This window comes from Phaenicophaeus curvirostris, chromosome 2 (genome assembly GCF_032191515.1).
Source record: "Phaenicophaeus curvirostris isolate KB17595 chromosome 2, BPBGC_Pcur_1.0, whole genome shotgun sequence".
Classification (NCBI taxonomy): Eukaryota; Metazoa; Chordata; class Aves; order Cuculiformes; family Cuculidae; genus Phaenicophaeus; species Phaenicophaeus curvirostris.
In genome coordinates, this window is record NC_091393.1 from 45,198,876 (window position 1) to 45,218,507 (window position 19,632).

At 38.3% G+C, this 19,632-nt stretch overlaps 1 protein-coding gene across 1 annotated transcript in view; it reads left to right on the top strand.

The window, feature by feature from the left end:
• LAMA2 (laminin subunit alpha 2) overlaps positions 1 to 19,632 on the top strand; it is a 362,543-nt gene that overhangs the window by 225,983 nt on the left and 116,928 nt on the right. The window contains exons 19-23 of the mRNA XM_069851862.1: positions 1,669 to 1,880; positions 6,273 to 6,379; positions 10,486 to 10,666; positions 14,070 to 14,206; positions 16,688 to 16,924. Coding sequence (XP_069707963.1) covers positions 1,669 to 1,880; positions 6,273 to 6,379; positions 10,486 to 10,666; positions 14,070 to 14,206; positions 16,688 to 16,924 — 874 coding nt within the window. The remainder of the gene's footprint in view (positions 1 to 1,668; positions 1,881 to 6,272; positions 6,380 to 10,485; positions 10,667 to 14,069; positions 14,207 to 16,687; positions 16,925 to 19,632) is intronic.

Sequence of the window (19,632 nt, forward strand, 5' to 3'; positions counted from 1 at the left end):
GTAACTGAGATATCATCACTAAAAAAAAAATGTATCTGTTCTGGCGAAAGTAAGCTAAAAATCATCTTTTTGGCCTTGCTGAGGTATGTCCTATTCAAGGGAAAAATATCTATTTATTTGCAGGGAATACAAGGCCATACAATATATGGCTACATCTGTGACGGGTTCTGAAAATAAAATGCCTGAATTAATCTAATGACAGGATTTTGGTGTATTATTGCAATGAGGAGGTAATTATGAGAAAAGGCAATGCTAAAGCAGTAAAGCACAGTGGGCTAGATCATGGAATTTGTAGTCATGTTCTTGAGTGCTTAAATGCACCCAAACCACTGGACTATTTATACATGTTATTCATCTATGGTCTGCATTGTGGGTATTTTTAGAGAATGGAAAAAATCCTACTTCACGTAACATCTTACTACAAAACCCAATTAGATACAACTATAATTTCCTCCTTAGTCTCAGTTATCCATTTCCATTTTTATAATATTTGCTAATGATATGGAATAATACTTAATAAAACCTTAGACTGCTTAGTTTAGGATTCACTTGGAAGCTTTGTGAGATATTGTGGATGCAATGGAAGAGATTAACTTTGTGAGCATAAAGGGACAAAAGCAAAAGCACAGTAGTGCTCTGCTTTCCTGTATTAGCATGGTACCCAAAATCCTTGCTCTACCATTGGAATTGCTTGCAAATTGACTTTAAAATAGTAAGAAACATTAATTTATGTGATGTGTTTTATGTACTTTATTTTCTTTACACTAATTGGAATTCATCTGAGATGCACACAAATAGCTTCATTAGCTGGACCTGGGCAATTTTTCTTCTTTTTCTTCACTATCTACAGGTTGCTCTTGCTGTGAAGTGTGAGCAAATGTAATAGAAAGGGAAAGCAGACCAGGATATAAATAGAAAGTAGACTGTAAGACAAGTGGAAATTTGCTAAAAATACATACTGATGTTCAGTCAGTACACTAACCTGTTTTACATCGTACTCACAGGAAATTGCTGGTGGACGAGGTAGAAAATCTGGCAGTATTTTTAAACATCCCTTTTATAATATGAAAGATATAGTACATGCCAGCATAGTTCCTGTGATAATGAACAATCTTTTTGTTCCCTGCTTGTATACAGAGGTGAGCAACCATTAATTAAACCAATCTGAGCGTGCAGTAAATAAGGGAAAGGCTAAATCAAGGGAGAATCTTGTAAAGTAAACAAATTTATGTCTGTATCACTTCCTAAACCTGCTTTTCTAAACTGAACATGTTTTTAAGGTAGAGGGAAAAATCATCAAGCTTGCTGGTAAATGAGTACAGAATATCTAGACATGATGTGCTGAAATACAAAGCCTATCTAGCATGGACCTGAATTCCTCTAGTGTGCCAATAGACAGACTTCTTATTATGCTTTGTCTCTTCTTCAGTGCCAGTGACAAGATTTTTCTCCCACTGAAATCTAATTACTAGCAGAACTGGCAGGATTTCAGCTGGTACTGTATCTACAGTGTTGTTAAAAAGGATGAGGAAGGAGAGAGAAAAAAAGACACTTAAATATTTGAAAGAAGATCAAATCATTTCTGGTGATTAGTGAGGCAAGAAAATTAAATATTTCATATTAAGAGGATTATTCAGCACTACTAACTGGTGATGTCTTTTACCTTAGGTGTGCAGAAGGCTATTTTGGACAACCTTTAATACCAGGGGGATCGTGCCAGCCCTGCCAGTGTAATGACAACCTTGATTTCTCCATTCCTGGCAGCTGTGACAGCTTGTCTGGTGCTTGCCTGAAATGTAAGCCAGGTACAACAGGCCAATATTGTGAGAGGTGTGCTGATGGATATTTTGGCGATGCTCTCGTTGCAAGGAACTGTCAACGTAAGTCATGAACTTCTACTGCTCCTGACAGTATTGATCTGTCCCGTATCTGTGTTCCTGAGTGAAAGACTGTTCCTCTGTTTGTGTGAGCAGAATGATCCCCTATACTTACGCTTTTAATAACAATAGTGTTTTACTTGCATCTACAGCTTGAAAGGGAGTCTTTAAAGTAAATAGAAAGAAGAACCTATTAAAAAACTTCCTGCTGTAGTTGAAACAGTAATGAAGTGGATATGGAAAAGAACCTGGGAGTGTGGAGCGCTGCATGGATGCAAAAGGTTATACTAAATGTCAGATCTACAAAAATAAATAGAAGTAAACGAGAATTATTCACTAAAAGGGCTATAAGCCATCCAGGGAAATCTGATTAACTAGTAAGACTAGTGCTGCAAGAAAGGAATGATTTTTCAGTGACTGTAGATTATGACTTTGGCAGCACTTGTGACCTTCTTCCTACCTGCATGACCTCAGTGAGAGCTGGGAGCAGCTACCTCTTACAGGGCAAGATTCTCCCACCTCCTGCAAAGCAGAGCGTAAAAGCTCTAAGGTGCTCTGCCCTGTCACTGCAGCAAGCTACCACTTCTCAACTGAGTGTTGGCATATTTAAGTATGAGCCCCAGTACATACTTCCTCATAGTGAATGCAAGAAATTATTGAGTGTAGATGGAAGATTTGGTGAGAACAGGAGCTTTTGCTTCTGTAGGAGCTAGTGGCTCTCCCTGAGCCATTGCTGGCACAATACAGAATGCAGCTAATAAGGAGAACAAGTGCTTTTAACTTAAAAACATTCTTCACTTACCCATTCCCCTCCATTCTGCAGAGTGGAATACACAGACTATAAACTGTCCTGAAAGAGCAGAGTATTTTATTTCATAGTCAAAAAGATTTAATTAATTTCTTTTGTTGGAATAAACTCAGAGCAACTCCCATGAGTACAAAGGTGTTACATCAGGATAAAATTATGCAAGTGGAAAGAGCTGGGCCATTGTCTTACTTGTGTGTGTGTGCAGGAACAGAGGGACTGCTCCTGCAGTATATGTTGCAAGCACAGAAGTCTTGAGTCACTGGACAATCAAATATATTCTCCGCATGAGTTAACGGTTCTTGATGAATTATAAAGTTAGTGTTAAGAGCATAATGTGATTTAAAATGAAGAATATTTCAAAAATCTTGGTTTCCAGTAGTTTGTCACCATTCCTGAGGCTGAGAGGACTGCTGCTTTGAACATTTCTACAGTAGTGGCAGCTGCATGGGAAGGAGATGTAATGTGAAGAGAGTTCAGAAAACATACAATTAAAAAAGAAGTATTAAAAATAAATACATATTTAATGTAGAATTGCAGGTTTTGCTTTTGTAGTTAGTATCTCTGACAAGGAGAGCCCCCTAATGTATTCATAGCCTTGTGCTTACAGTTACTTTGTATTCATCTACTCTCTGTCTTTCATGTGGGTTTTCTTTTTTTGCATATGATTTTTTTATTTCCTTTGCAGACTTCCATGAAGTTTGCCCTGCAGCTACAATATCAGAGGGACTGTGCCTTTACTTTGTTGTTTTCAATTTTGTTCCTTATTAAAAAGCCATATCCAAGAGTATTGCAAAGCATGGATTTTGCTTTCAAATTATTATTTGAAATGTTTCTTGTTCTTTCTTGGTACAGTACTGTTGTCATCTGCATTAACTGTTTCAAATGACAGTACAGCTTTATATCACTGTAGTGTCTCTAAATTTCTTGGTGCATCTGTACAAAATAATAAATCTAAGAAGACTGAGCCAATGTTCTTGGCTTATTTGATTTGAATCTAGTATGTTGTTTTTTGGTTTGAAACAGCACAGTGTACTGAAGCAAATACCTGGAGGTTGTGCTAATGATAGTAGAACTAAGTGACATAAGATGAACTAAAGTAAATGTTCAAGTTTGCCTACGTGCCAGTGTGTAGATACTACTGTTGGAGGCAAATAAGTGTGTAGGTTGATTATAAATACGCTCTCATAAATATTTATACAAAGCAAGAAAGAATGAGAAGGATCTTGACCAGTATCATTTTGAGAGAAAGTAAGACAGATTTCTCTGACAGGCTGTATGGTATTCTAGCAAGTATTTGGAGGTTTGGAGAATAACTAATTTTCCCAGTAGAGGTAAATGAATGGGAAGGCTTTAGGTGAGAGAAATGCAATTTATCAGACTGAGTAACAGCTTAGATGAATAGCCTTGACTGTATGTTTCTTCTGTATGTATGCAATGCCAGAGCAAAGAAAAATAATCAAAGTCTTGACTTCCAAATTCTGCCTTACCACTGAACTGCACTCGGTCATCTGTGGCTAAGAATACATGGTATGCCATTTGTGGTGATACATAATATAAATAGGACAAACTGTTCTGTTTATAAAATCAGTGTAAATTTTCTTTTTTAATCTCATGATGTCATATGCCTGATAAGCAAAACAATTCAAATAAGAAAGGCTTTTTCAGGTCTGTATAAAAAGGGTGGTGAAGTAGTGTTAATTTTCATTGAGAACTGGGATTTGTGAGTTTGGGCTTACACATCGTTTTTAACTGCTGATCCTTTTAATTAGAAGGATGCTTGAAATGCGTATATATGATACTCATCACTCATACAGTTTGAAGTGTCGGCAGTTTTAAAACATAAATGTTATGGTAGGAGGACTGTGTGCAGGATGAAATAGGTAAATTATGATTTTAGTGTTGAAAAATGAGAGTAATAGGAAAAGAGTAGTAATTTTAATTATAACAAAAGTATTTTTAAAAGTTTGTATTTTTTAAACTTATCACAACACTGAAAGAGATCAAAACCTCTGAAGGCGTTACCAAACTGATAAGAACACCCAACCTATTTTGTTACTTATTCCAGGGTATGAGACATCTGTCTAACCATTTGAGAAATAAGGCCATGAATAAACTGGCGAGCCATGAGGTCACTTTCATTTAAAAGAAGCGACTTCTCCACAATATCTCAAAAGTGGTTAGAAGAACAGAAAATAATCCCTTCTATTTACAATGCAGCAAATTCAATAAAGTAACAAGGAAGCTCCTGTTGTAATAGTTTATATATAGAAAAAATATAACTGCTTCATCTCAAACGGCACCTTGCGACATGCAAGTATGTGACCAATGTTGGGAGTCTAAAGTGTTTCTTAAAATGAAGCTGTCACATTGAGAAAAAGACTAACACATGAAGTCAGGGCACTACAAGCAGGCAAAATGTGGATTGGAGCCCTGGTTAACAAGAGTATATTGATAATCAGTATAGAGATGTGGATTCATTCACCTCTGGGGTAAAAAAAAAAAAAAAAATGTATAGAGATGTGGATTCATTCACCTCTGGGGTAAAAAAAAAAAAAAAAATGTGCAGGACCCAGCTCATGCTGATAGAATTGGTAACTGCATGGTCATAGTCTTTGTGACACCTGATCACATCCTTCTTCTCTACTTTGAGTGCTAGAGGGATTTTTTTCCCTAATCTCTGCAAGCCAAAAGAATTGTGGTGAAAAAAACATAACGGGTGATAGAAAGCTTCCCAAAAATTTCTCTTCTAGAAGAACAGAATTAGAAGCTAAAAGCATTGTTATTTTCCTCAAGAAAATGCAGTTCCTTTTCATTGCCATTTTAAATCCTTTAGAGAGCCTTGAGATGACTTAGACTGGTCAGTTGAGTTTTATTTCCTCTGCAAACTGTGATGCTGGAGCAGATAATCCTTGGTCTCTTCTTCAGCTGTACTCCAGGATTCCTCTCAATGAAGAATCACTCTTTAGGGGTTGAGGAGGTTAGTGCCCCGTAGTGAGGCCCCTGGAGGTAGCCTTGTTCTGGGTCCTCAGCCTGCCAAAATATGCTGTCTACTCTGTCAACACAGACTTCAGTCTAGAACAGAAGGACCAGCGTGAAGAGCATTAGCATTCCCACCTGCTATAGCTAAATCCCATCTGGCACAGTGGCCTGGCTGGTCTGAGGGAGCAGCTTTCTGAGAGGTAGAGAGCCTTACCTCCCATTCCCCCCACCCCAGTCTGGAAATCAGGCATTAATTAAAATGTAAGGGCAAAGTTGCTGCATTAAAACCTTGCATCTCCATCATCACATACTCAGTAATGCCCACTAAAAATCTTGTTTTGATCTAAAAGGAGCGTGTAAAATGAGTTGTTTATAAAAATTGAGACAAAATTTCCCACTGTAATAATTTGGACCAAAATTTCCAATTAATATGGGTCAGTTAGTGTGTGTTGTCACTGTATGGGAGCAATACCTTCATGCTTTACTCAGACCTGCTTCCTGGGGTTTCTCAGGGTGGCAAAAACTACGCTGTAAGCTTTTGGCTGTTAACTTCAGCAGCCTATGTGTTTTAGGCAACATATTGATAACGCCTTCTTCTTCCTCTGCAGCCTGTCACTGTCACATTAATGGCTCCTTCTCAGAGACCTGTGACTCAAGGACAGGCCAATGCCAGTGTAAAGCCAATGTGATGGGGCGCCGATGCGATGCATGCCAGGTGAGTGACAAGAGAAGGTGTTTTCTTTCAGTTTTCTTTCCTATTTCTCATATAAAATACAGTTAGAGTTTGGACAGGTTTTTTTTTTTGGTTTTGCACATTTTTCACTTAAAGAAGGTGTCTGAGTTGTTCTTTTATACAGAGAGTTAAAATGGCTGGGTTTAAAAAGTTTTCCGAAGGTTTTTCTAGAACAATATACAGAACGATGCATGCAAATATATTTTAAGTCTCACTGTACATGTAAGTAAATTATATGTGGTATGTACACTTTATATTCTAGATGCTTGTTATAAATAAACTAGTTGAAAGTATCATAGCTCTAGGGAAAAATCGCTTTATGAAGAGAGTTGCAAAATATCTGATAGCATCTGGTTTTCAGAAAGAAACCAGGATACCAATTTACTACTGCTGTGAATGTTCTATGTTTTTTCCTAGGGGGTTTTCTTATATTGTCCAAGTAATGTATTCTTTTTTTGGTGAAAGTATCTTTTGCTTTGACATTGCTTTGCTGTCATGTAAATCACTGCAAAAAAAGAAGAGTGTTTCATGAGCGTCCACAGTGTTTTCTTTAGGCTGCTAAGGAATATGTTATAGCTGGCTACACATTTATCTAGCTCAGCATGAGGACTTGTGGGTTAGACTTGTGTCCTCAGAACACCTCCATGTGTGTGTGCAATTAAAATCACAGGGATCGTTTTCACTCTGCATAAACTGTGTAATTTTTGAAAAGGTTTGTTCACACTCTTAATTTCAACAGTATTTAGAGTCCATTCAAAGAAAAATTGTTGGTATCAATGGAATTTGCAAAGATTCCATAATGTACGCAGAAAATATGTCAAGCTTGTTGATACAATATTGGATGTTGGTTGGAATTAATCTTTGTTTGCTACTGTGCTTACTATCTTTATTCATGTACAATTTTATTTGCTGTAGCTTTATAATCTTCACTTTCTAACAGTGTTTACTCTTCATTCTTAAAGCCCAGCTACTTCTGGGCCCCTGAAAAGCTGTTTTGTGTACCGTGTGGCTGCAGTGCTTTAGGATCCATGTCACTGCAATGTGATATGTCAGGAAGATGTACCTGCAAGTCAGGATTCATGGGCAGACGCTGTGAAATCAGCAGACATGTGCCTAAACTGAAAGAAAATGCACGAAGCAGTCAGCAGATCCGAGTTTCTCCTCGGAGATGGGGCATCAGTAGTGCCAGTGGGTGCCCACGGGGTGCTTACCGGCCTGCTACTCTGGTAAACAGAAACTGTGTGCATTGCATGCTCTGAAACCTCATATTTGCTTGTGTTTGGAGCTCCCACAGAATTTTTTTTTTTTTTTAATAATACATATGCTACAATATATGAAATCATCAAGAAATGCACAGGCTCAGGAGACAGGCAGCCTTTTAGGCTACTTCCCCGCTTCTAAGGCTTCTCATACTATAAGAATGACAATGTGGGCCAGAAGTCAAATGGCAGAATAAGTCCAGAAGCAGCATGCGCGAGGTGTATGGGTGATGCTCATACATCAGTGGGATTTTATGGCCTTCAACAAGATATGACTTCCCCTTCTACCAATTTACGAACAAAAAGCTTAAGGATTCTGGGAGAAGGATCAGCCCCAGAGTGAAAGTGTAAATATAGACCTTTGAAATATCAAACATAACCGATGTTAAAAGTTCTCATGTGTGAATATGAAGTGCCCATTAGTTGAATGTACTATCCAGAATGACAGAAGTATTCATTATTAATCACGTATCAACAAAGTGACTTTTTTTCCTGAAATGAAATAATTATGATGCAACTGCTTCTAACAGAACAGTGGTTTAGGAATGTTGGGGTTTTTTTTTCCCTGCAACTCAAAACCTCTGCACTTACTGTATTCAGTTTGGAAAATACCTGGCAGCGTTTTTCCTTCTCATCCAGATGCCGGGTCCCATGCCATTTTCACTTCTATAGATTCCATTGGAGAACATGAGCTTTTACCCATTTAACATATGTGACTGTTGCCCACACAAACAATCAACAAGCACTGATACAGGGACAAAATCATGTAACAGCAAACGTGGAAAATTTGTTGTATTTCCTCATTGTCATTCAGGATCTTATGTCTTCTTTAGTAAATGTGATTCTTAGAATTTCTGTGTGTAAACAAGCTTTGCTGAGGGCTTGACATGAGGGGGGTTCATCTGGGAAGTTTGCATGACTGATCACAATGTCTTTGGTTGTGTGTAGCTCATTGCAGAATACAACCCAGCATGTTAGTGATCTTTTCTTCCTTCACGCAGGGTGGAATGCCAGTGTATCCGACTTTTTCTGGCTTCCACCTTTACAACAGAATTTATTAGATCCTATCGAACTTTCTGTTGAGAACTGAGCTGCATGTTGTGCGTTGATTGCTTCACTGCATTAATCTGAATGTCTGCCCTGAGATTTTTGCATATTCACATTTCAGTGAAATGGAAATGTGAATGGAAATGTCTGTGGAAAAGACATTTTTACAGATAGTCTGTTTATTGAATTAAATCTTGGAACTTAATTATGAGTTTAAGTATTTCTCTCTGGTACACCATGTTTTGTTGTGCATAAATATATGATTGACAAAGCATTTCAATATAGAATTTGGAAATGAAAATCAGTGTAATTCTTTATTATATATATAATCAAGCATTTGCTTAGATTCATGTGATACTTAAGGCCAAATTCTGACCATAGGTGTGGTTCTGCTGCCTATCAGCAGATTCCCTAAGGGAGATCAGATTTCAGGACTTTTACATGGAAGCCTGTTGAAATCTCTGGAAATTCACCTACAGAAGAGGTTAGCAGTTCCACTGTGGTACAAATCCATGCCAAATGCAAGTCAGTGCAGTTCTGCTGACTTGAAAAATCTGTACTGATGTATACTTGCTAAAAATCTAACACCACATGCCTTGGTCACACAGTAGTACATTCTAAAAGTAAATGTTTTTCACTGTGTTCCATTTATGTTCACTATGTAGCAGTGGTCTTTTTAATATCTCATTTTTAACATTTTGCTTTCCTAGCCAAGTCTCTGCTAGATTTTTACTATTAAATGTTGTGGTATCAATTTTAAGCCAAGTTAGTAACATAATTTGGATTTCAGTATTCTCTGTAAATTATCATACCTGAAAGAAGATAGAAAAGTACTCTCATTTTAAGTCACTCTAGCTCAAGGCTGAGTTCAGAATTTGAATATCAAGTACAGTTTGCTCCTAGGACCCTCTATTAGCTGGCGTAATGAAACCCGTGTGGTATGTTTGTTAAAAGCTTCATGCAGAACTCCACATTACAGTATACAAATAAGCACGTCCTCCCTTCTTTACGAGTATGTTTTTTGCACTCCACTAGTGGAGTTAAGGAGATAAATTTATTCCTGTATTCAATAACATCTCATCTGGTTCTGTAGGAACTTTGAAATACTCAATGCAAAAGAAAGCAAAGAATGAAAATAGAAGAGAAACAGAGCTTCATTGATTATTTCTATCAGTATTAGACATAACCCAAAGACAGAGATTTTATCTAAAAAATAGATAGTTCCCATTATTTTCTTGTACTGTACACAAATATCTGTATTCTTCTGAAGTTATTCCTAAGTATCATTCCAAAGAAATACCCTCAGGATACTGTATACAGATGTTGCCCCTGGTGAGGGGAGATAAAAATCTAGTTATTCAGAGACTTTCCAATTGAATCAATGTCCATTCATTGCAAAGAATTTGAATTCACTCACTTAGCAACAAACTCTGCCTGACATAATCTTACAACTCAGACACAGGATATGTGTATGTTGCTTACACATATTCCAGTTCTTGTGAGAATTTTGCTTATGGAAACACAACATCTTAGGAAATACGTTACATTGCAGAACATTCATTATAAAATTAGGTAACATTCTGAAAACTTAATTTTTTTCAGCTGTGTAGGGTATTTAGTGCCTTTGCCCCAGGGTTTTACTGCTACAGTTCAACCTGTTAAGAGTAGTATTTCAGTGATGAAAAGGAAAGAACCACCCTGATCTACCCACACACTCAGTTCTCCCTCTGTTCTCCTGGCAATGATTTCATGTAGTAATTGCTCTTCCTTTCTCTGTGGCAGCCTGGAACATTTGGGTTACAGTCTTCAAGGGGATGTGTTCCTTGCAACTGCAACTCTTTTGGTTCCAAATCCTTTGACTGCGATGAAGATGGACAGTGTTATTGCCAGCCTGGAGTGACAGGAAAGAAGTGTGACCGTTGTGCTCATGGATTTTACAGCTTTGAAGAAGGAGGCTGTACTCGTATGTAAATTCTTTGCAGGCAATCACAGATTTATTTACTTGCTAGTTTATTTATTTATTACTAAAATTCGAGTTTGACTGATTTTAGGTTGCCTAACAAATTTTCCTGACAGGTAGGTATTTTCATAAACAGCCCTGTAAAATGGTCAGCTGTCAAGGATGGTGACTGGCAAAAAACAAAAGACCCAAGCAATTACTGCAGTTTTAAGGTCAGTTTATGGCTAATCTATTAATTCTACATTGAGAAAGAACAGGAATGTCCTTTCCTCCAAGTCTTATCCGTCAAAACATTTTCTATGAAATTCCTATAATTTAGTTATGGTAAGAGTGTCATACAAGGCTGATTAAGGTGCTTGCCAAATCACATCAGCATGAAGGGATGGAAAGAAAGAAGAAGGAAAAAAACCCATTTGCTTCTATTTTTAAGCCAAATCTTTTCACTGTCCTTACATAGTTGACCCTTTTTTAAAAAAATATATCTGTACAGTAATCTTTGGAATCTTTCTTACTTGTGTACTCTTTAAGTACAACAAGATCTTCAGGTAAAATTCTTTATTATGTCCCTTGTTTTAAACACATGAGAAGTATACTTCTCCAGATGCTGAAACCCTAGCATCAGACTTAAATATATCCAGCCACTTCTTTACATTTATGTTTGTCCTTCTGGACATTAGGTCAGACACTGAAATGAGTGCTTCTTGTCCTTAAAGCAGTACTGACTCTCACGTTGAAAAGAAGATAATTGATTGGTCTCTTCACAGGGTAATATCCACCTTTGCTAATCAAAGTGTATTTTTAAAGTCTCATAGAATCATTTAGGTGTGATCATGGGAGACACAGATAGTTGTCTAGCGCAACTGGCTGCTGTGACACCAGACGGCTGTGACAGCTCCACAGCATTCTTTGCTGATGGCAAAGTGCTATAAAGCCAAGGGTATTGCTGCTATCATTCTTCAGGCAGAAGTTATATTCTTTACAAAAGCAGAACTCACCATATCCAGTATCCTGTTCCTCCTCTTTTCCCATCCAGAACAGCAGCAAAAGCAGCAAGCCTAGCTTTCTGCCTTTTTTAACTCCCTTTTTTTTTTTCTTTTTATGGAAGGAGCATCAAGGCCTTGAGACCTACATCTGTGCAGTCAAATTTGATTTTGCCTGTACTGTTGATATACATTGAGCTAAGTTTATAGATCATATTTGAAAACATTACTCTATGATATTGTCTCCCATGGGAAGGAAGGGCTCAGAAAATGTTTACTACCTTGAAAAGTGCAAACACATTAGCACCTTGGAAGAGGGAAAGATTGGTTCACAGGCATACTGATGAGAGAGCTTGAAATAAAATGTAAAAGATAACTGCTGTCCTAAATCTCTTAGCACATATATGGAGGGGGAAAGGGCAGAAAAATTATTGTTTATCTTAATGATAGGTCTCTTATTCTAACATTTCAGAGCTTAGAAGTCTATCACTATTGCAAAATACTACAAAAAGTTGTTAATTTCATACAATTGGGAAAGGAAAATGAGGGGGCAATTAGCAAGATTTCACATTAAAATTTTAACTGTTTTCTTGGCAAACTTGAAATGACAGAATTTAAGGAACGGAGATGAAATGGGAAAGCAGTGTAGATCCGAACAGTGTTTTAAATAAAAATTATCTGCATGTGGTCATCAAATATTTTAAAGAGTCACAAGAGCTAAAAATGTTCAGAAAATTCATATTTTAAATATTCAAAAGTTAATATAGCAGATGGAAAGGAATTCTGTTTTCAAAATGCTGGGTTCCCTCTCCCCCCTTATTTTTCATAGGCTTTTTATGTATTCCTTCAAATGACAAAAAAAAAAGGAATTAAATTATGAATCACAGAGAAAATCAGAAATATAATAAAAGTATATCAAATCGTGGTAGGAAGAAAGTGCACAAAAATGAATTCCATAGTGACAGTTAAGTATCGAATAAAATATTGGACCACTTTTATCTAGCATTTATCCAAAAGGAATATAATTTGATTTTTTTCTTGTGCAATAAAAAAACCATAAAGTCTAAAAAAACCCCTAAAGCATTATCAGTTAGCATTGACATTCTAGCAGCAGAGATAGAAAAGAGATTTCTATTTCACTGTTGCTTGCAACAAATGTGTTGTACTTTTTCCACAGCCTTTTTAATAATGATAAAAGTAAAATTGCAAGAGATATTGTGATATTACTTGCTTCCTCTCCGTGCCTTTTGAACTAATTTTGTGTAGGAACTGGAAGAGCTGTCATATCTGAAAGCCTCAGACTCCCAATGAGAGATGTATTCTGAAACATTTTCAAACCACACTCTGTCAAAAGATTTTATGTAGAATACAAACCAAATACTTATGTACAAGCAAATACTTATGTACAAAACTTACTCTCTACTTTGCATCAGTTACCTTATTTTGAAAACATTGATGGGGAGAAATAAAGATCGCTTCTTATTTGAACTATAGGTATTAGTTATATACTTTCTGCTTTTACTCTGAATTGAAGTGTTTCACACAGTAAAGGTAATGAACTTCAACACGGCCCTCAGCAATGAACATTATGTTACACTGCCCTGTAAACACCCCAAGGAATAGATTATCATTTAGAGAGTCATAGTTAGCTTATAATGCTTTGGCTCTGACCTCAAGGGTAATGTTGGCAGTGCATGCGAAAATAATCATGCACTATTTCTGCTCTGAGCACTTACGTGTCTTGTGCCACATAACTATTTACATACCTTAAATCTGCATTTGCCACCAATGAGTTGTTTGTTTAGAAACAAAGACCATTTTCTGAACCATTTCCAAAACCAACCTATTTTAATAAAATATGCAAACAGTCTCAGTTTCCTGTAAAAAGGCATATTACTGATGTTGTCCCAAGACTGAATACGTGTTATCTGAAAGAAGGGAGTAAATGGGAAAAAGAAACTGAAATATGTTTTTTGGCCTTTAAGAAAAATCTGCTTACAGCAGCAGAAATATCAAGATGTTGACTCAGGCTGGTGGAAGAGGTTAAATACACAGCAGGTTTCCTGTGTAGAGGGCTCAGAGACAGTCAGGTGGCTTCTTACACAGGACAGCATAGGCTCAGAAACTGGATGTGAGTGCAGCATCTCAGAAGTCTTAGCACTTCTGCAATTGGTGCTTTTATTTTTCCCATTCTTTTCCCATTGCAGTCACTTTAACCTCAGTTAACCTGTATTGCATTGATCCTACTTTGGGTTTCTTTGGGTTTACCCTACCTTTCCTGCCCCACTGTCCCGAGATAACTGGGAGTTCACTGTACTGTTAAGTCTTTGGTGGAATGGTCCTAACCCTGTTAAGAGTTTGCTCTCCAGGTGTCACATAAAGGTGTAACTCTTCCTCTGCTTTATTTTTTTCTGCCTCCCATGAAGCCTGTGAATGTTCACGGTTTGGTAATAACTGTGATCCCATCAGTGGCCACTGTATCTGCCCTCCCAATACTGTTGGGGAGATGTGTGACAAATGTGCATCACATTACTGGGGCCATGATATTGTCAGTGGGTGCAAGGTGAGTGAATCTCTATTTTCTTTGGGTTTGTTACCTCTTTCCAATGGGATAAATACAATAATTTGTAGCTGAGTGTGGGTTTAGGTTTGTAAATCATGGTTTGTATCCGCCTTGCAAATTTTGATGTCAGACTGTGGTGTAAATATTGGTAATCTGTTACTGAACACTACAGATCCTCTGTCTCAATTATGCAGCCTGTAACACTGAACACCCTATTCATACTGCTGTCATACTGAGTGTCCTGCTTGAGCCTGGTTTCCTTTCTTATAGCTGTGTTTAACATGATTGATGACTACATTCTTGCACAACTTATATAGATGTAGAGCTACAGGTAACTGACAATGCCTTTGCGGAACAAATTTACTTTGGCTCTAATTGTGACACCACTGAGAATTTGTACTAAAGTTTACTCGTGCATAAAAGACAGTAAAGAGAGAAAAAAAGAAACTGCCATCGTAGCTGTAAAATGCACTTTCTTCCTGGGTTCTTAACAGGGAAAAAAACTTACTCATTAACCTTTAAATCCTTCTTGTTCCCATGTTTGGTATAGTTAAAAAAACCACTGAAGGGCAGGGAAGAAGGGAGAAGAAATAAGAAAACAATGATAGTATGTCAGAGGCCATGAAATTGGTTGTTCATGACCTACTCTTGGGTTAAAGAGAGAATTCAGTTAAGGTAAAAAACTGGGGACAGTGAATGTTGTACAAATGCTTTCTCCTCTCTGCTATTCTCATTGATGATGAGGGATTTATAGTTCTGCTGCAATTAGTGCAAAAAACCATATCTTGTCTGAACATGGTCATGTACCATTAAAGCTCTTTCTTAAAAAGCTATTTGTCATGTAGCTCAGGCTGCAAACTAATTATCGAGAATGATTTATTTTTTGTATGCATGGAAAACTCCTCTTGTGAAACCTCTGCTGTGCTGCTGTGATCTAAACTCTTGGCTTCTGAAACTAGCCTAATGAGGTTGAAGACCTCTGTTTGAGCTCTGGAGTATATTCTCTGATTGTCTTTTATGTGAGCACATTAGTATGGCAGTTCCATGGCACCATCTAAATTAATAATGATCTATCAGCCCCCATATCTTTCAGTATGTTACAGCTAATTTCTGCAAAGTGAGATGTGAATCTCCTGCTCACACTCTTTGTAGATTTCCAGAGCTGTCATAAGTCAGGGGGATAGGGAGTATTGCATAAAACTGCTTGTTCGCGAAACAAACATAACATCTGATTGTGAATTAGGTTTTGATATTGCACAGCAAGCTGTTTCAGTGTATGGTGAACAATTTGCTTTCTAAGCTTAATTTTCAAACCTATCTTGTAGAATAAGGTTCTTTCTGTCAGGAGGTTTTATTTCTTAGGTTAGGTAGTAGTCTAGCATTTAACCAGTAGTTAAACAGTTTTTCTGGTATTCCATTAAGATTTAATTTGGATTTTCCTGTATATAATCACTTCTATAAATGGTCTTTTCAGATCAGTAGAAAGGTGCTGTAGCTGTTTGTGTAATAAACTGTCTTGCTTAGAAACTGAATTGTGATTTCCAACTCTCTTTTTCAGCTTTGTGTACTTAATTTTAGCAAGTCTATCCATGTCAGTTACTGTGGTAACCTGTAGTACTGGCACTAGATTTGCTTCTGCAAGCTGAACTTCTCCATATGAGATTCTGGTCACGCCAGTGATCACAGCAAATGTCCTGTGCTAACTTTGCAGTACAGTCACAGTAATAGCTCTGAGAGTTTCTTCTGTTCTTTGGAAGCCTGCAGCTTTCCCTGCTACTTACTTCTGTACTCACTGTGTAGACCTGCATCCCCTCACTGCCACCCCCTGGCAAATCATCTATTTCTATCCTTACCTGCCTGCACAAGTCTCATTCTGTGAGCAAGTTTTCTTCCCAGTGCACCACATGACTAAATCTCTAACCCTTACTCTTTAAATTACTTTCATCTGAGAGTCCTGCTCATACAATGAAGATAGTTACCTGTCTGATGCCTGAATAATAAACATCGAAGTAGATTCCACTGCAGTCACTTCCCCTGAGCAATTCAGTTTTAACAAAGTGGTCTGAACATGCCCTGCAGAGGGTTTACATAAAAAGCACTTTTTAGAGAGTACTTATATTTTTAAGTAAATTTTGTCCGCAAAGTATTCCAGTGTCTTGACCCTTTTGGATTTATTTGATATCACTGCCTAACTTATCAGTGATTAGCAATATCTGTTCAAAAAGAAAACAGTGTTGTCAATGTACTTAGTACTTAGACAACTAAGTACAATATACTTAGTACAATTGCTTGAGCCTTGTTGAATAAACGTAAATGCCTAGCCTTATAATTCAGATGCTACCTTCAGAAAATGGAAATTCACTGCTGTGCTTTATTTGTAGATACTTGAAAGAGGTGAGTTGCTTTTCTGTTGTGGGTTTGTTTTGTTTCTTTTTTTCAGAAACGCAATTATAATTTTCTCCTTGTTTCACTCCTTTTTAGCCCTGTGACTGCAGCCTCATTGGAGCCTTGAGTTCTCAGTGTGACTTAAATACAGGCTGTTGCTTCTGTCGCCCTGAATTCTCTGGGGAAAAATGCACCGAGTGCAGGTTGGGGTACTGGAATTACCCACACTGTGTTGCTTGTCAGTGCTTTCTGGCTGGGACTGATCCACAAAGCTGTGATAAAGAGATGGGGAAGTGCTCGTGCGTTGATCGTACTGGCCAATGCAGCTGCAAGGTAGGACAATGAAGGTTGCAAGCTGATCTTACAGCTGATGAGAAGTTTATTAAAAAATCACTGATGTTTGTACTTGCCTGTTCCAACAATATATGCAAGCAAATCTGGATGGTTTTGATAGCGCATTTTCTAACTGCTATGGGAGGAGTCTAACATAAAGAAAAACGTAAATGCTTCTCAGTTGTTTTTCCACACACTAATACTTGCCAGGACAGCATCCTCATAGGTTTTCTTCTCACCATATATTTCTTCAACCCCATTCAATACAATTCTTGTTCAGATAGTTGGCAAATTAAAACCAAACAATAATAGCAGGATGCCACAGTGCTGGTTCTTTATAGTTCATTGACATAGAGGGAGTCAATATTAATAATTTATGAGTAGAATTCACTGCAGTAGTATCCGTTCTTCTGGGTAGACTGCATCCAATTCAGGATCACTAAAGCTAGGACTTTCGGAATCATCAACTACAGCATTCTTATTTGGAATTGCTCTTGGAAGAACAACACACTTAGGTGGTTTGAAAATTGGCTGAATTGTTGGGCTTAAAGGGCAATAATTGGTTTTTTGACATGGAGTCTGTAGCCAGCAAGCAGAGTATCCCCGAGCCAATGCTTTCATCAGTGACACAGGTGACAGAATTCACCATCAGCAGATTTGAGAATATTGCTGTTTTGGAGGAGGTAGAGGTTGACATTCTGAACACTAGAACTACAATCTAGAGGGTCCTTGAAAAGCTTGATGATTGAGAAAATAGAAAGGTTATGAAATGGAGTGGAATAACCTCAACAGTGAGTACAGCTTAGGAGGAAAAAGACTGAGTGGTAATCCCACTGAAAAGCACACATGGGCTCTGGGGGACAGCAAACGTAATATAAGCCAGCTATGTGCTCTCGTTGTAAATAAGGCAAACTGCTTACTGGGCTGCATGCATACTGCATCATAGTAGCCAATGCAGCTGCAAGGTAGGACATCATGGAGAGTATGACCAGCAGAGGAAAGTCATTATCTCCCTCTACTCAGTGCTGATAAGAGTGCTTGGAAATGCTTTCCAGTTTTAGGACTTGATCACAGAATCACAGAATCACAGAATAACCAGGTTGGAAGAGACCCACCGGATCACCGAGTCCAACCGTTCCTACCAAACACTAAACCATATCCCTCAGCACCTCGTCCACCCGTGCCTTAAACACCTCGAGGGAAGGTGACTCAACCACCTCCCTGGGCAGCCTGTTCCAGTGCCCAATGACCCTTTCTGTAAAGAATTTTTTCCTAACGTCTAGCCTAAACCTCCCCTGTCGGAGCTTGAGGCCATTCCCTCTTGTCCTGTCCCCTGTCACTTGGGAGAAGAGGCCAGCACCCTCCTCTCTACAACGTCCTTTCAGGTAGTTGTAGAGAGCAATGAGGTCACCCCTCAGCCTCCTCTTCTCCAGGCTAAACAACCCCAGCTCTCTCAGCCGCTCCTCATAAGGCCTGTTCTCCAGCCCTTTCACCAGCTTTGTTGCTCTTCTCTGTACTCTCTCCAGAGCCTCAACATCCTTCTTGTGGTGAGGGGCCCAGAACTGAACACAGTATTCGAGGAGCGGTCTCACCAGTGCCGAGTACAGAGGGAGGATAACCTCCCTGGACCTGCTGGTCACGCCGTTTCTGATACAAGCCAAGATGCCATTGGCCTTCTTGGCCACCTGGGCACACTGCTGGCTCATATTCAGTCGGCTGTCAACCAATTCAAGAGTGTTTTTGAGAAACTGGAGACAACCCAGAGAAGGGCCTCGAAGAGACTCAGAGCAGATGATCTGTAATGATCTACTGAGAGAGCTGGACTCTTTTAGTCTGTACAAAATAGAGTCTAAGAGAAAATGCAATTGCAGCCAATAGCCACTTCAAAGGTAGTTGGCAGAGTCACATCTTTTCTGATAGTGGCAAAAGATGTGACGAGGACAACATCTGCAAATGGCAGCTTGGGAATTTTGGGTTGGGCACTAGGAAAAAAAAATCACTTGGAGAGTCATGCAGCACTGGAACAGCGGACAAAGTTTGTGAAATCTCCGTTCTTGGAGATTTTCAAGAACTGGCTAGAAAGAGGCATAGGTAACCTAACTAATTCTGGGGATAGTCCTGCTTCAAGGAGGACGTTTTAAAAAGTGACCTCTAGAGATTCCTTCTGTGACTTTGTTTCATTCCTTTTCAGGGACTGTATTGACACAAAGAGCTAGTAAAATGGAAGGATTAATTTAAATTATTAAATTGCCAGGTAATTCTTTGTTTAAATGGGCACCAGTGTCTTCATTCTGAGTTTAAAAGATAGACTCATTAACTGTAGAACAAAGTAGATTGAAGGGGACCTATGGCGGTCATCTAGTTCAGCACCTTGTTTGTAAGAGGCAGTATTTCCAAGGATGGGGTTTTCACAACCTCTTTGCACAAACTGCTTGCCCATTTTCCAATTTTTATGGTGCATTTGGACAGAAAACATCATGTTCTGTTTCACAGATACTTGTACACTGATTATGGTGTGACCATCAGGAAAAGGAAGTGAGTGAGTTGATCATATGGACCATCTGAGTAAAACTCAGCCTAACGATCAGTGTTATTTGTCCTGTGTCATCATCTGAAATGGAAAAATAGAAGTATCTCAGTTTTTTCAGCCTCTCCTCAAACATGATGTGCACCAACTGCTTGGTACCCCTTTTCTTGATTAGGTCTAG